General features: G+C 49.6%; 1 protein-coding gene across 1 annotated transcript in view; it reads right to left on the bottom strand.

Annotated features, from left to right (window-relative positions):
• Window positions 1-14576, bottom strand: part of Muc12 (mucin 12, cell surface associated) — a 64630-nt gene extending 50054 nt beyond the window's left edge. Inside the window, exon 1 of the mRNA XM_087903500.1 lies at window positions 14471-14576. Within this exon, the coding sequence (XP_087759626.1) occupies window positions 14471-14537 (67 nt within the window). The 5' untranslated portion in view covers window positions 14538-14576. The remainder of the gene's footprint in view (window positions 1-14470) is intronic.
• Window positions 14577-16879: the final 2303 nt, after the last annotated feature.

Genomic DNA, 16879 nt, shown 5'->3' with positions numbered 1-16879 from the left:
GCCCAAAGTTCATGTTCTTTTAAAAAAAAAATACTTAAGATTTTTTATTCATTTTACATACCAACCACAGTTCCCCCTCCCTCCCCTCCACCCACTCCCTCTTCCCTAAAACCCAACCCCCATCTACTCCCCAGAAAGGATTAAGGGCTAATCTCCAAAATATATAAAGAACTCAAGAAACTAGACATCAAAATACCAAATAGCCCAATTAAAAAGGGGGTAGAGATCTAAACAGAGAATTCACAACAGAAGAATCTCAAATGGCTGAAAGACATTTAATGAATTGCTCAATATCCTTAGCCATCAGAGAAATGCAAATCAAAATGACTCTGAGATTCCATCTTACACCTGTCAGAATGGTTATTTTCAAAAACACTGATGACAACTTATACTGTAGAGGTTGTGGGGTAAAGGGAACACTCCTGCATTGCTGGTGGGAGTGCAAACTGGTACAGCCTCTTTGGTTATCAGTATGGCGATTTCTCAGAAAATTGGGACTCAATCTACCTCAAGACCCAGCAATACCACTTTTCTAAAAAATCATTGTCTTCTTTTAAGACAGCATCTCAGAGTTGGAAAGATGGCTTAGTGGTTAAGAGCGCTGATTGTTCTTCTGAAGAATCTGGGTTCAATTCCCAGTACCCACAGGGTAACTCACGGTGTGTAACCCCAGTTCCAGGAGACCCAAATCCTCTTCTGGCCTCCTTAGGCGCCAGGTGATCATGGGGTACACAGACATGCATTACATACAGGCAAAACATGCAAAAAAATAGATAATTTTTGCCGGGCAAGGCCAGCCTGGTTCCAGGACATCCGAGGCTACACAGATAGACCCTGTCTCAAAAAACAAGCAAGCAAACAAATCAAAGTCTCACAGTGCAAGCCAGTCTCAACCCAGGCTGGCCTCAAACTCAAGATCCTCCTACCTTGGACTCCCAAATGCTGGGATTGCAGGCATGTACCACCATGCAGTGCTGAGAATGCAGGCACACATCACATGTAGTGCTGGGAATGCAAGTATACACTATGCAGTGCTGGGAATGCAGTATATGCCACCATGCAGTGCTGGGAATGCAGTTATGTGTCACCATGCAGTTCTGGGAATGCAACCTGCTCTATTAACTGAGCCACATCCTCAGCCCTGCTGCACAGATTTCTTATAAGATTGCCTCAGACAAGCAGGAGAGAAATTAGGCTCCCTCTCTCTCCAGTGTGGTCAAACTATAAATAAATCCCATTTCCTTCGTCAATTTCTATTTCCCACCTTCTTTTGAGATAGAGGAGAAATATCAAGTGCTCCTTTGTTGCTTGTTGGTTGGTTTTTTTGTTTTTCTCTTTTGGGGGGTGGTTTTTACTCTTTTTGACACAGGATTTCTTTTTTCTGTTGTTGTTGTTGTTTGTTTGGGTTTTGTTTTGTTTTGTTTTTCAAGACAAGGTTTCTCTGTAGCTTTGGAGCCTGTCCTGGAACTGGCTCTTGTAGACAAGGCTGGTCTCAAACTCACAGAGATCCGCCTGCCTCTGACACAGTATTTCTTGTTGCATGGGCTGGACTCAAACTTGTTATGCAGCTAAGAACAGCCTTGAACTTCTGCACTTCCCCTCCCTCTCTGGAGTGTAGCCTTCCAAATGCGTACCACCACACCAGGTTTATGCAGGGCTGGGGATCGAACCCAGGACCCCATGCATGCTAGGCAAGAATTCTCCCAGCTGAGCCAGGTCCCCAAACCCTAATCATCCGGCCCTTCTTCCTCGTTCACTAAGGGGAAGCTTGGACTGTCTCTCACCCCCTTTCTTCAGGTGGACTCCTCTCCGCTGGAGCTTTTCTTACTCCCTTAGAGAAGAGACAAGGGATGAGGGCATAAAGTGAGAAGATTCAGAGTCTCCCTGGCCTGGCTTCTGAGAGGTGGCTACATCCGAACAGGAAGAGGAGCAGGAAAGGAGGTCCTCCTAAGGTCAACTCCAAGGTTCAGGGTGCTGCACTAGAAGATAGTCAAAGCACCCTCCCGCGCGTGTGTGTGTGTGTGCGCGTGCGTGCGTCCGTGTGTGTGTGTGTGTGTGTGTGTGTGTGTGTGTGTGTGTGTGTGAAGGGGTGCCTGTGTATGTTACTGTGTATATGTGTCTGCGGAGGCCAGAGGCCACAGGTCAGAGGTCAGATGTCTTCCTCTACTGTTCCCCCACCTTGTTTTATCTTAAAACAGGGTCTCTCTGAAAATGGAGCTCATTGACTCAGCTAGACTGCCTGGCCAGCAAGCACCCACAACACTAGGGTTACTACAGGGATTTGGGGGACAACGCCTGGTTGCAAAAGCGTATTTCTCCTCCAGAGAAACACAAGCAGCCAAGAAGCTTCTGGCAGTGAGAAAAGTAAATAAACCTTGCCAGGAAACAAAGCCGACGATGGCAAAGCAAGTGGCATGGTGGTAGAAAACGCTCCCCACTGGCAGCCAGGCTTGGCAACACAGTCCTGTAACCTAAGAACTCAGGAGGTGGAGGAAGGAGGATCAGGAGTTTAAGATCCTTCTTCAGTTACATAGCAAACTCGAGGCAAGCGGGGGTTTCGGGAACCCAGGCCTCAAAATAAACAAACAAACAAGTAGGGGTGGGGAGATAGCTTAGTCCCTGCTGGGTGAGGATGTGAGCTGAGCCCCAGAGCCTGTGTTAAATAAATAAAAGCCAGACTGGGAAGGGGGGGAGCTCACGCTTGTAATCCCAGCTCTATGGAAATGGAGACACGTTGATCTCTGAGGCTTCTTGGCCAGGCAGTCCAGGCAAATTAGGGAGACCCAGGCCAGTAGAGACCCCTCTCAGAGAGGAGCTGGGGAGACAGCTCAGAGATAAGAGCACCTGTCTTTCCAGAGGGCCTGAGTTCGGCTCCCAGCACTCACATTGGGCGGCTCAGAACACTCAAGGTTGGCTGGCTCTGCATGCTGCGATGACCGTGGCCATTCTTTCTGTGTCAAATGCACATCTAAGGAGTACCTTGAAGCCAGCAGTGGTGGCGCACTCCTTTAATCCCAGTACTCGGGAGACAGAGGCACGGAGATCTCTAAATTCAAGGCCAGCCTGGTCTACAAAGTGAGTGCCAGGACAGTGAGGGCTACCATTTTCACCATGTCATCTGTAGTCACTGTTAAAAGGCCATCTGATGCCCGTATGAAAGGTTTTTCTTTCTGGAATGTGCAGGACTTCATCACTCACTGTTGTGAAAGGTAAAAGGTCGGGACACATGTGCTGAGAAAGGACAAATGTGACTTCACAAGTTCTCCAGAGGACGCAAGAGAAAGCAGCCAGTAAAACATATACTGCCAGAACTGTATGTGACGGCACACATTTACAGCATTTGAGAGAGCCAAGGAGAGGCACCACGGGCTTGAGGCTAGCCTGGGCTACATAGTGTTGCAGAGCAAGGTTCTTGGGTGACTGTATCTAATCTGCTAACACGCCCTCACAGAAGGAATCGGCCAGGGTCTCAGATCACATGGGAAGCAGAAACTGAGCTGAGCACCACCGACACCCATCTCTCTTCTTCTGGACTGTGACCAGTCACCTCACACTCCGGTCACCACGTCTTCCCACCACGGTGGACCATATCCTCAACCTGTGAACCAAATCCACCCTGCCCTCCTTAAGTGGCTTTGTCAGATGTCTGTCAAAGCAGTAAGAAAAGCAATTAACACAGAAAACTTTATTCACGGAGGTTCACAGAGGTCATTGCTCATGTGGGGTTGGGGAGTTTTTGGTAACACAGTCATTCCAGGGGTCATCCATACTCCTATCAGTAAGCCCAATGCCTGATCGAGAGTGAACTCATGTTTGTTCATATCTCCCCAGAAAGTAACACAATACCGAAGCATGAGGATCACAAGTTCAGGGGTAACCTGGGCTACATAGTGACACATGCAGGGCTAGTGAGAGGGTTCAGGGGTAACCTGGGCTACACAGTGACACATGCGGGGCTAGTGAGAGGGGTCAAGGGTAACCCTGGGCTACATAGTGACACATGCAGGGCTAGTGAGAGGGTTCAAGGGTAACCCTGGGCTACATAGTGACACATGCGGGGCTAGTGAGAGGGTTCAGTGGGCAAAGGCTCCAGGCGCAAAGTCTGAGGACCTGAGTTCCACCCCACGGACCCACGTGGTGGAAGGAAGGACCCACCGACTCCCTAGAGTCCTCCTCTGACTCCAACAGGCCTATTGTAGCACACAGATTCCTAGCTTCAAAAATTACACAAAAGTCAACTGTCCATGAAATAAATGTGAACACATATTCAGAAATAGAGTAAAATATTAACTCTTTGAGTGGTACATTTGAGAGAGATAGCCTTTCTTTTGTTCTAAATTCTCCACAGTGAAGATAAAATATTATAATTTTTGCTTATATTCATTATTACTTTTCAACATAGGGTCTTATGAGGTAGCCCAGGCTAGTCTTGTACTCCTAACCAACCTTTCAACCTCACTTTCCTAAGTGCTAGAATCGCAGCTGCGTTTTTATCACATCAGGTCCTAATTTTTTGTCTGTTTGCCTTTGTTTTGTTTTGTTTGTTGTTGGATTTTGTGGTTGTTTTTGAGACAGAGTCTCAGGTAGCCTAAGCTAGTCCTCTTGTCATGAGAACTGTATATATATATATATACTATGTAGCTCTAGCTGATGTCCTGGAACTAGCTCTTGTAGACCAGGCTGTCCATGAACTCACAGAGATCCGCCTGCCTCTGCCTCCCTAGTGCTGGGATTAAAGGTGCGCACCACCACACCTGATGTTGTTTTGTTTTTGAAAGAAGTCTCACTTTGTGGCCCTGCTAGCCTCAAACTGTGGGTGATCCCCCTGCCTCAGCTTCCATAATGCTGAGGTTACAGATGAGAGCCATCACATCTCTTTACCTTTTTGTTCATCACCCCCGCAGCTCCCCAAACTCCCACAGAGTTGAGAATGGAACCCAGGGCCTCACAAGCGCTCTGCCCCTGCATTGCTCCCCATGTCACAGCAAACCACAGTGAGTGGCAGACTTTCAGAGGAGAAAGGGTGTGTGAAATGCCACTCCTTTGAGAGACGGGGAGAAATTACTGCTGGGATTCCTTAGACCTTTGTGAACAACACAATCAAACTGACCACACACTCTGACGCCAGCCAGCTGTGCTACCAAGCAAGAAATGTTTGCTTTGCTTTGATTTAAAATAATAAAAAAAAAGAGGTCTCGCTATGTAGCCCAGACTGGTCTTGAACTCACAATCCTCCTGCCTCAGCCTCCAACATGCTAGAATTACAGACATATACCACCATATTGACCTAGCTTATCAGGGACTTTCTTATTCTATTTAGCATTATGCTGTGGTATCTCATGAAGCACACAGAGTACCTTCTTGCTCAGTTTACAGTTTTTATTTCTTCCTTGTGTGTATATGGATTCTTCCTTTAAAAGACTAATGTGAGACTGAGACCTAGCTCATGCCAGGAATCCCGCTGGCTTGGGAAACTGAGGCCTGTCAGTGCTCTGTGTTGCATGAGACACAAAGACAGAAGGTCCCTGCAAGATGAATTCAGGCCTGTGTGGCAGCGGGGATGTTCAGCCTCCATGGACTGAACCCCAAACAGCTGTGCAAAAGCGTATTTATTCATTGTCACCCAAAAGTTGGTTTGGGGGTAACACATGCTCTACATACCAAAACTCCTGATCTAATCTATTTGCTTTGTGAAGGAAAACATCGCACCCCTGCAACCTCAATTCTTATTGTGCACTATTTGCCGTACCAATAATGCAAGACGCTCCAGGTTTGCCAGGCCCATGACTTGTGACTAAGTCATGTAAAGAAGCTAAAACTCCTTCAGGAAAACACTCTGTATGTCACAGAACCCAATCACTGTTTTCCTCCACTGATTTCTTCAAGGTCTAGTACTTCTAGAAAACAGCTGTCTCATTCTAATGTTTACCCTAGATACAATGACTCTACTAGATACAAAGACTCCATAGATTCCCACCACAGAGACCAGAGGACTGCAAGTATGAAGCCAGCCTGGGCTACAGGGTGAATTCCAGGGCAACCTGGGCTATATAGTGAGACATTGCCTCAAAAAAAAAAAAAAAAGGAAGGAAGGAAGGGAGGGAGGGAGGGAGGGAGGAAAGACATAAATGAAGGAAGGAAAAAGAAAGAAGTAAAGGACAAAGAAGAGAGGAAGAAGGATTAAAAAGAAAGAAAGCAGAAAAATAGGACTGAAAAGATGATTCAGTTGGTAAGGAGTTTGTTGTGTAAGCATGAGGACCCAAGTTCAAATCCCCAGCACCCACATAAAGCAAGGTGAGGGGATGTGCACATACAATGCCACCACGGGGGCTTAGGAGACAGGCAGATTCCTGGGGCTCATTGGCCAGCCGAGCCAACCAACACAGCAATCTCTAGGTTCAGTAAAGAAGCTGTCTCATGAGCCAGACTAGCCATTTCCGTAGGTTTTCCTCTGATGTCCCTGACCCCCGGACCCCTACAACCCCTCCTTCCCCTCCTCAGCAGGACTCCCCAAGCCCGCTGTCTCTGAACTGGATGAAGGCTCTCTGCTGACAACTGGAGTAGTCACCAATCTGACCACAGGGGACGGCCAGCTCAGGCTATGCATCCACTGATGCCAGCGTCTTAGCTGAGGTCCACTGATGCCAGCGTCTTAGCTGAGGCCATCTTTGTAGATTTCCTTGCCATCAGGCTTCTACCCGGGCTCATGGGAACTCACAGAGTCTGAACCAACAACCACGGTGCCTACATGGGACTGACCGAGGTCCTCTGCATATATGTGGCTGTTAGGGAGCTTGGTCTACTTGTGGGACTCCTGGCAAGGGGAGCAGGGCTGTCCCTGGTGCTTTGGCTGGCTCTTGGGAACCTGTTCCTCATGCTGGGTTGCCTTGCCCAGCCTGAATACAAAGGGTGGTGGTTGGTCTTATGGCAGATTGATACACCATGCTTTGCTGACCATGGGAGGCCTACCCTTTTCTGAGCAAAGAGGGGGGATGTGGAGGGAGGGAGGGAGGGAGAGAGAGGAGAGGAGGGAAGGGGCTGTGGTCAGGATGTAAAATAAATGGATAAATTAATAAAAAATAGTAAAGAAAGAAAGAGGAAAAAAGAAAGAAGAGAGATGAAGAGAGAGAAGGGAGGGAGGAAGGGAGGGAGGGAGGGAAGGGAAGAAACCCTGTCTCAAACAATAAGGCAGAGACGCGACTGAGGAGGGGGTCTGAAGCCAACCTCTGGCCTCCACACATGCTGGCACAGGTGACTGTACCCACACCCACCCATGAGTTCAGCACACATGTGTACCCCCGTGAACAAATGTTCCACACTGAAAGGCACCTTGGGAGGAGAGGTTTGAAGACTGCCGAGACTCATGGCATTCTCCTCCCCCTCCAAAACACGCTCATGCCTGTAGGGCAGTGAAGAACGGAGATCCCCACAGCAAAGGCCCTGGAAAGGCAGCAGCAGCAGGTGCGGCCCCAGTAGTCTGCGAACGGGGAGGACTCAGGCCTCCAGGGCCAGCCTGGCCACAGCTGTGGGTTTGTGCTGTGCAGTGACCCTGTCTGCGCATCCGTTTCACACTGGAAAGCGGAGAAAGTGACTGCTATGACCACTCCGCTCATCTGGAATGTTCTAGTATGTTCTAAAATTGTGGTAAGGGACACTGGGGTGAGCTTTGGCCAGTTGTCACGGATACATCCTCTATCCTGCCATGTATGTGCTCAATGGTGTGGACCTCACTTCTCTTTTCCCTCCTCCTCTTCTCTTTTCCCTCCTCCTCTTCCTCCTCCACTTCTTCTTCCTAGGTAGTACAAACTGTCATACCCAAGGATGACCCTGAGCTACTGCTCTTCTGCCTCCATCTCCCAAGTACTGGGATTGCAGGTTTGTTTCTCTAACCTCTAGTTTATATAGTACTGGGGCTTAAACCCACAGCTTCCTGTATGCTAGGCAGACACTCTCCCAACTGAGCCGTATCCCCAGCCTGGCATTCCTTTTCTCTAAGATCCTCCATGTCTGTCACACTTGTGATGGAGAATGAGACAGGCCACACTCTCTTTCCTTCTTCTGCAGACACCCGTGGCAAGAAGACGAATTCTTCGCTTTCTCTTGTCAGCGGGTAGTGTCACCCTGGGCTGTACCTACCGCCTTCTTCAAGCCAGAGCCTCCTGCCTGCTGCACTGAGTAGTGCATCCCCCTTCCTGTGTGTCTTAGCTGGGCTTACTATGACTGTGACGAAGCACCATGACCGAAAAGGACGTTGGGAAGAAAGGGTTTATTTGGCTTACACTTCCACATCACTGCCCATCACAGAAGGAAGTCAGGACAGGAACTCAAGCAGGGACAAAACCTGGAGGCAGGAGCTGATGCAGAGGCCAGAGGAGTGCGGCTTACTGGCTTGCTCATCATATCTTGCCCAGCCTGCTTTCTTTTTTTAAAAATTTATTTATTATGTATATAGTGTTCTGGGCACCAGATCTCATTATAGATGGGTCTGTGTCATCATGTGGTTGCTGGGAATTGAACTCAGGACCTCTGGAGCAGCAGTCAGTTCTCCTAACCTCTGAGCCATCTCTCCAGCCCCCTGCTTTCTTATAGAACCCAGGACCACCAGCCCAGGGATTGCCCCACCCACAATAGACTATGCCCTCCCACATCAATCACTTATTAAGAAAATGCCTTCCAGCTGGATCTTATGGAAACATTTTCTCAATGAGGTTCCCTCCTCAAATGACTGTAGCTTGGGTTAAGATGGCAGAACTATCCAGCACACCGTGAGGTGTGGCCGGGTCCCGACCTGGGGGAGCTGTGGCTGTGATCTTCTGCGGCAATAAGATCTTTGCAGGTGTGATTATGTTCAAGGACCTCAAGGTCAGATTTAGGGTTGGCCTGAAATCCAAACAGTGCTGCTCTTGTAAGAGGCCTCTATTGCTATCTCATTAAAATGCCCTGTAAACTTTTTATGCGATCTACCTTGTCCAGGACACCTGCCCAGGCAGAGCTGGGAGGGACATTTGGCCTGTACAGGTGCAGACGAGGAGGAGATTGGAGCGATGCTGTCTTGAGCTGAAGTCTGTCAGACACCTGAGAAGCTGGAAGAAGCATGTTCTCGAGAATCTTTTGAGGGGCTAGCACCCCAGTACCTTCGTTTCAAATTTCTGCCCTCCACAACTGAAAAGAATAAACATCTGTTTTTAAGTCGCCAGTGTGGGGTCATTTGTTAACAGCAGTCACAAGAGAACGAGACTGACAGAAATTTCCTGATATAGCAAATGGTGAAAAATACAGGTTCTGAGGCAAAAGGGCTCTGGTTCAAATCCTGGCTTCCCTACTTGAAAGATGGGCGACCTTAAAGAAATCATGAAGGCCTCTGGGTCTCGGTGTTCCCATGGATGAAAGCAGAAAGTACCAGAACCTTCCCTTAAGGTCAATATGGAAGTTTAATGAAGGTAAACGTGGTGGTTCAGGCTTGTGATTTCAGCCGCCTGGGAGGCTGAGGCGTGAGAATCCCAAGTTCAAGGCCCACCTAGGCAACTTAGCAGGAGCCTGTCTCAAAATAAAAAGGAAAAGAGTTCTGGGGCTGTGGCTCAGTGATAGAATGCTTATCTCCCACACAAGAGGTCGTAGGTTCAATTCCGAGGAGCACCAAAGAGAAAGAAAAGGGGCCAGTAAGATGGCTCCAAGGGTGCTTGCTACCAAACCTGACCAGGACCCACATGATAGGAGAGAATTGGCTTCCACACGCCCATGGCATTTGTGCCCACAACCACATAAATAAATGTAGTGACAAAGTTAAAGGGAAAAACGAGAGAGTGAGCTGAGCCCCAGCATCCTTCTCCCTCTGCTTCCCGATTGCAGATGCCACGTGACAGCCGCCTCATGCCCCCTGCTGCCATGCCATCCTGCCATGCTGGACTGTGTCCTGCCAAACTGCAAACCTTTCTCAAGTGGCCTCCTCCCTTCAGTTCTGTCACAGCCAGAATAAAAAGTGGCTAAGGTACTGTATTAACGCTGAGACTCCTGGGGACCGGTTAGCTTCTCTAGCCCCCTGGGTACTGAGTCTTCCTGTGGCTAGCTGAGCTTCCCACAGCACTGCTCCTCAGCAGCCACCATGGCCTCTCCCCAGGACGGTGGGAGCCTCTGTGCCCTCCCCCACATCACCACCCCCTAAGTCCTGCCCCCACCCCCAGGAGCCTGAGTGCCAGATTGGGTGGTGGCTCTTTTGTACTGTTCCCATCTCATTAAATGTCCTGTAAACGTTTTATTCATCCTGCCTGGTCCCAAGTGCCTGCCCTAGAGAAGCTGGTCCTTGGTGGCAGTATTTGCTCTGTGAGGGGTTTATGGTGCACTGTACAAAATGGCACTTCCTCCCCATCATCTTCGGCAAGTCTCAAAGGTTGCCCCTTTGGCGTAAGCAAATCTCTTATCTCCCCCCATTCCCACACTATGTACTCTTCCCATTTTTTCCCCAACTGATTTCTTCTGTTTTTATCCATTTCTAAATCCTGTTACATACTATTCTATATTATAGCTGTATTGTGTGTGTGCCTGATGAGGGGTGAGCGCACGCCACGGGGTACCTGGCAGTCGAAGGACGGCTCTGAGGAGTCTGTTCTCTTCTCCCTCCTTTGTTTGGGTTCGAGGACTTGAACTCAGTTCCTCAAGGGTGACAGGTGCTTGTTCATTGTGTCAATTTTCCTGGACCCCTGGGGGTTTTATGTTTATTTATTTGTTTATGACACAGAGTCTCATGTATTTGAAGTGGGATTTGAACTCTCTATATAACTAAGGATGACCTGGAACTTCTGATCCTCCTGGCTCTACCTTCTAAGTATTAGGATTACAGGCGTGAACCACTGTACTGGTGACAGAACCCGAAGCTTCGTGCTTCCTAAGCAAACATGCTCTCCTCTTCCTTTTAATTAATTAATTAACATCTTTATTTATTTTGGTTTTTTGAAACAGGGTTTCTCTGTGTATCAGCTCTGGCTGTCCTGGAACTCACTCTGTAGATCAGGCTGGCTTCAAACAACACAGAGATCCACCTGTCTCTGCCTCCCAAGGGCTGGGATTACAGGTGTGCACCACCACTGCCTAGCTAACTTTTTAAAAATGATTTTACTGAGTTACATATGGTTGTTTTCATATAAAACAGGATTTTGGCCTCAGAATCCTGATCCACTGCCCTCGATATCCTCAGGGTTTGCTTGCCGTACCGTGACCAGTTCTTCTCACACGTGTAAGCAACCATCCTTCATTTTTCCTCTTCCTGTCTGAACAGAAGACCTCTGGTCCGTGCAAACTCCTGCCACAGTCCCGCCAGTACAGACACTTTGTCCCTTGGCCTCGTGTCATCCAGGGATACCCCTCCCCTTACTGTGAGCTTCGCATCCATCAAACACTCAAGCTGATTCTATTTTCGTGTGTGCAAGAGAGACAGGGTCTCTTGCAGCCTCCAGCTACACAGATAGCCGAGGATTACCTTGAACCCCCAGTCCTCCTGCCTCTACATCCCAAATTCTGGGTTTAGGGATGAGCGCCACCACATCCGATCTTCCTGTTGACTTTTGACATTTTTCTGGCATTTTTTGGCCCTTGTGCCCCAGCAGATCATAGAAAACAGAGGATTTTTTGATTGTGCCCCTGTCCCTGAAGGCCTTTCTTGGAGTCCCAGGTACCTGGGACAGCTTCACACAGGGAACCCACGATCGCCCTAAACTCAGCGTGTACAAAGGGAACCCAATGTGAATCCCAGAGAACAGGCTTCGGCCTTCGCAGGCACCGTGGGCTCTAGGACTAACCGTGCTGGTGCCCCGTGGATCACCAACAAGTTGAGCTTTCATTTCTAGCAGGCTGGGTACCCAGTTGGGCCTCCATAGGCCTCTCTGCAGCCTATATACCTGGCGGGAGCTGTCCACAGCTCTGCTCAGCCCACAGTACTTCCTCTGGTGTGTGAAAGTCTAGCCTTGTCACTCCCAAACCCTCCTGCGCCACCCTGCTTCTCCTATCAAGATCTCACTCTACCTGGCGTATGGTCTCTTACCTTCTAGAGCATCCCTATGCCTTATTTCCCCTCCATACCCATGTGTCCAAAACTCTGGAGTAGGGCACAGAATAGACAGGAGAGAAAGCTACAGTTGCTACTTGGGGTCCTGAACTCTGGAGTTCTTCCTAAGGAACCAGCCTGGGTACCTGGGGCTTGAAAGGACACAGTGAAGAAGACCAAGGTCCCCCAGAGGGAGAAAGGGCAGTGGCACAAATGCTGTGTCAGATGAATGGGTATGTGCTATTTGCTGTGTGGCCCCTGGGAAATTACACACCCTCTCTGAACTTCTGTCTCTCCATCCTTCCTCACATCTTTACACAATCCCTCTTTCATGAACCATAGGCACTACCCTCAGGGAAGTATCTTGGGAAATGATAGAACCCTCGGCCAGTGAGGTGGTTGGGTATATAAGCAGATCTATGTTTCTGGGTGACTATTTTCCTGGTCTCATGTATCCCTGACTGATTTTAATCGCTTTGAAAAGTATTAGCATTTTAAATTTTTTTATTCTTCCAATATATTACATTCAGACCACCATTTACCTCCCCCCATGCTCCTTTAGTCTCTCCCTCCCCACCTCCTTTCTCCCCAAGATTCGTCCCCCTCCATCTCCTTTCAGAAAAGAGCAGGCCTCCCAGGGACACCAACCAAACATAGTCTAATATGCATCAATAATACCAGGCACAAACCATCATACCAAGGATGGATGCCGGCGGAGTCTCATTGCGTCCCAGCTGGCCTCCAACTCAACACATGGCTAAGGTTAACCTTGAACTCCTGGTCTTTCTGCCTCTACCTCTCAAGTGCTAGGATTGCAGGGTTATGCCGCCATGTCTGGTTCATGCAGTGCTGGGGCGACAATCCAGGATTTTGTGCATACTAAGCAAGGACTCTACCCACTGAGCCCCAGCCCAGCCATTATAGTTATTTTGAGACAGGATCACTATGTTGCCCAGGCTGGCCTTGAACTCATGATCTTCTTCCTCCCGGATACTAGGATCACAGGCTTGTACCACCTTCCCTGGCTTGCTCTTGACACTTATAGGAAATGGATGTCTACCTGGCTCTCTTGTATGCCAATGGGCTCACATGTCACCTTCTGCATGCAAGTTTGAGTACTTGAAGGACAGGGTGAATTGGTCAGCTGTGATCTGGGCACACAGGTACACTGGCTTGCAGACTGCTTTCATCGTCACCACCACCACCACCACCATCACCATCATCATCATCACCACCACCATCACTCCCCTCTGATAGCTGGGTCCCAGGCTCCCCTGAGAGCAATGAACACCAACCTCCTTCTAATGTGCATCTCTCTCTCTTCTTGACTTAAGACCTTAAAACTGATGTGTCTGATATTAGGGCACCTTCATAGTGGCCCCAAATCCATGCAGTTCACCCCATAGTTGCTTCCCTTCCGCTCTGATCCCCAAATCATAGCAAAGTGTGGAAGGGGAGGGCAACAAGGATTCCTTGAGCTAGGGCAACCTCTGAAGGGCTGAGTTCCTGGCCAGGGTCCTGAACTTACTCTGTGGGTTATCTGAGAAATGAGCCATAAGGCTCTAGACGCGTCCAGCCCCAGATGAGCGTATGGCTAGGGATGCTCTCCTCCCTCTCTTAGCCTTCAGTTCAAGGCCTCCTCCTCCCATCTGTATCCTTAGTCCCCACATACACCCTGGCACCCTGGTCCCCTGGGGCTCCTTTATGCTTCAGGAGGAATCGGTAAATCTGTCTGTGCCTGAGAGACATCAGCCTCTGATCAGTTGCATCCTAGATATGGTTATGATAGCCCCAAAGAGGAGCACCCCTGTTCCCCCATACACCCAGAGCCGGGATCTCCCCACTCAGCCCCTCAGCTATTAAATCAAGAGTGGAAGATAAGCCAGGAGTGCAGTGTGCATCTGTAATCCCAGCACTCAGGAAGCTGAGGCAGGAGGAGTACCCTGAGCAGAGACTAGCCTGGACTCCATGGGGAGACCTTGTCACACACACCAAAATAAAAACACAGCAAAGAAGCATGGGGGAAATGTCATTCCCTCCCCAGAACCACTGTGGTCGATGTGGTTGAAAAGAACCAGCTCCTCAAAGCTGTCCACTGACTTCCACACATCATCTGGAAAGGTTAGAAAGGCCTGGCCTCTGAGCAGACACAGCCCCACATGTAAGGGACATGCAGTGACGGCTAAGCCACCAAAGATCCCCTTACTCCTGCAAGGAATGGCTGAAGAGCAAGAGAGATGGATTTCACCCAACCCTCCACAGGCCAGGGACTGTGTCTCAGGGTTGCTCTTCCATGGCCTTCTAGCACCCCAAAGGCAGAGGAGGCCCTCACACAGATTTCTGACCCTTTCACAGACCCTTCCCCTAGAAAGGGAAACCAGACATCCCCAGCTCTGCCCAAAGCCCTGGTGCCCCAGGCTGGGTGTCACTCACCTGGAGCTGCCGAAGAGGTGGGTGCCCAGAGCTGGAGAGCCAGCAGCAGGATCCAGGTCGCCAGCATCTCCCAGGGAGAGGCTCCTGGCCATAAGAGCTTTTCTCCTCAAGAGAGCCAAAGAGTGAGAGCCCTGCAGCAATGGAGCTCTTATAAAAAGGACCCTAGAGACCTTTGCCTTGGGGGAGGATGGTGTCTGGCCCGGGGTGGGGATGACTATGGTTTGGTGGCGGGGGCGGGAGGGGGTGACCACGGGGAGTTGGCTAAAGGGTAGCCTGTCCTCCCCCCTAACTCCAGGTGTGTTGACTGTCCCAAGCAACAGTCAACGGAAGTGAGAATCACTGGCTGGGTGGGGCAAGACAAGTAGAACAGACCCAGAGGCCGAGGTGTTGAGGTTCTGAAAAGAGTAGCCAAGAGGTGGACGCCAAGTAACACAAAGGTGTGGTAATTACGGACAGAAGAATGCCTGGATCCCAGAGAGGGACTGTCTCAAAGAAGCCAGGTTAGATGATGGCGAGCCTTCCTCGGAGCCCAGCAACCTTTTCGCAGAGAGGAACCATCTCAAAGAAGCCAGGCTAGATGATAGTGAATCTTCCTCGGAGCCCAGCAACCTTTTGATTTTTTGATTTTTTGTCTTCTTTCCCCATTTCTCCCCTGGAGCTGCCCCTTTCTGTTGCTTTCTTGCAGTTGGGGGGATGCTGTCATTTACACCTAAGATTTTATGGGCTGTTCTTCACCCCTGGTCGGAGTCAGAAATGAGGGAAACCCAGTATTCATTGTCTCTTCCCCTCACGGAACTAAACTCTGAGGGACCTCTCCTAACATCCGAACCACATGCATATGAACACACACATACACGTGCATGCACACACAAGGAGCCACCAGGCAGGTCAGATTCCCACTCACTGGCCAAGTCCAGGCAGGAACAGGTGGGCCACCACTGTAGGAGCAGGAGGGAACCAAGACTGCACAAATAGGCACCAAGCCTGACGCCCTGAGTTCAATCCCTGGAACCCATAGGTGGAAGAAGCGAATCAACTCTTGCAAGTTGTTGTCTGATCTCCACACGGGTGCTGTGACACATGCACACACACACACGCTCGCGTGCGCGCGCACACACACACACACACACACACACACACACACACACACACACTACAAAATAAATGTAGTAAAAATATAAATCTTTTTACCTTCATGACCCAGCACCAGGGGATCTAATTCCTTTCAGCTAATTCCAGCTCTACGCTTCAATGGTCAATGCAAGAAAGGGCAAGATTGCAAAACACAAGGGACTCCTCCCATTCATTGTTGAGAGAGACTCTCCCGTCCCCCCTCCCTGGCCACCAAGCAGTTAGTGAAACTCACCCCCTTCATAAGATCTAGGTACAGCTATGGCCCCAAGAGATGCTCGCCTTCCTTCCTGGGAGAAAAGGATGCTGCCAAACCTTCTTACATCTCAACATGGAGTTTCAGTTTTTCAGCCAAATGGGGACGACTGGGATCGGGGTGGATAGGAGAAAGACACACGTACAGAGCAGTTGGATTTATATGGGGAACTAGACACTTGTTGACTTCCTGTCCTGGCAGAACAGGTTGGGGACTCCAGGCTGAGAGGTTATGGTAGTGACATGGTGACACCAGGGAAGGACAGGAAGAAGCATGAGAGAGGAAGAGGTAGTAAGGAAGGGGAGGTTATAAAAGAAGGGCTTCTGTCCCTTCATCCTTGGACGAAGCCATACCCCATACCTACTTAGAGTGGTTCAGATGCCATGAAGAGTAGAAAGAAAAGGTGTAGACTCAGGATAGCGAAGCAGAGACTTGGGGGCACACAATGGGGAACCTTTGACACCCTGACCCTATGAGGACCTAGGAACGGAGATATGGGAATGAGGTGCTGTTCAGGGCTAGGCGCTGGGATGGAGGAGCAGGTTTGCAGGTACCAGGATAGAGGTGCAGGGATATAAAGTCAAGGTAACCCTCAGCTACTTAGAGAGTTCAAGGCCAGGCCATGCTTTATGAGACCCTGTCTTAAAAGGAAAACTGGGAGAGGCGTAGGACTGAGGGAGGAGATTCAACTGAGGGAATCAACTCAGAGTGAGGAGCTTTGGGGAATGAGAGCAAAAGTTACAGTAAGGAGCTGTGAGAGGGTGACCAGTTTCAGGCGGCCCACAGGTGCAAGTTCAGACTGCCCACAGGTTCGAGTTCAGGTTGCCCACAGGTGCAAATTCAGGCTGCCCACAGGTGCAAGTTCAGGCTGCCCACAGGTGCAAGTTAAGGCTGCCCACGGGTGCAAGTTCAGACTGCCCATGGGTTCGAGTTCAGGCTGTCCACAGGTGCAAGTTCAGGCTGCCCACAGGTGCAAGTTAAGGCTGCCCACGGGTGCAAGTTCAGACTGTCCACGGGTGCAA

This window comes from Myodes glareolus, chromosome 2 (genome assembly GCF_982192425.1).
Source record: "Myodes glareolus chromosome 2, mMyoGla1.1, whole genome shotgun sequence".
Classification (NCBI taxonomy): Eukaryota; Metazoa; Chordata; class Mammalia; order Rodentia; family Cricetidae; genus Myodes; species Myodes glareolus.
This window is presented reverse-complemented; position numbering and strand designations above follow the sequence as displayed.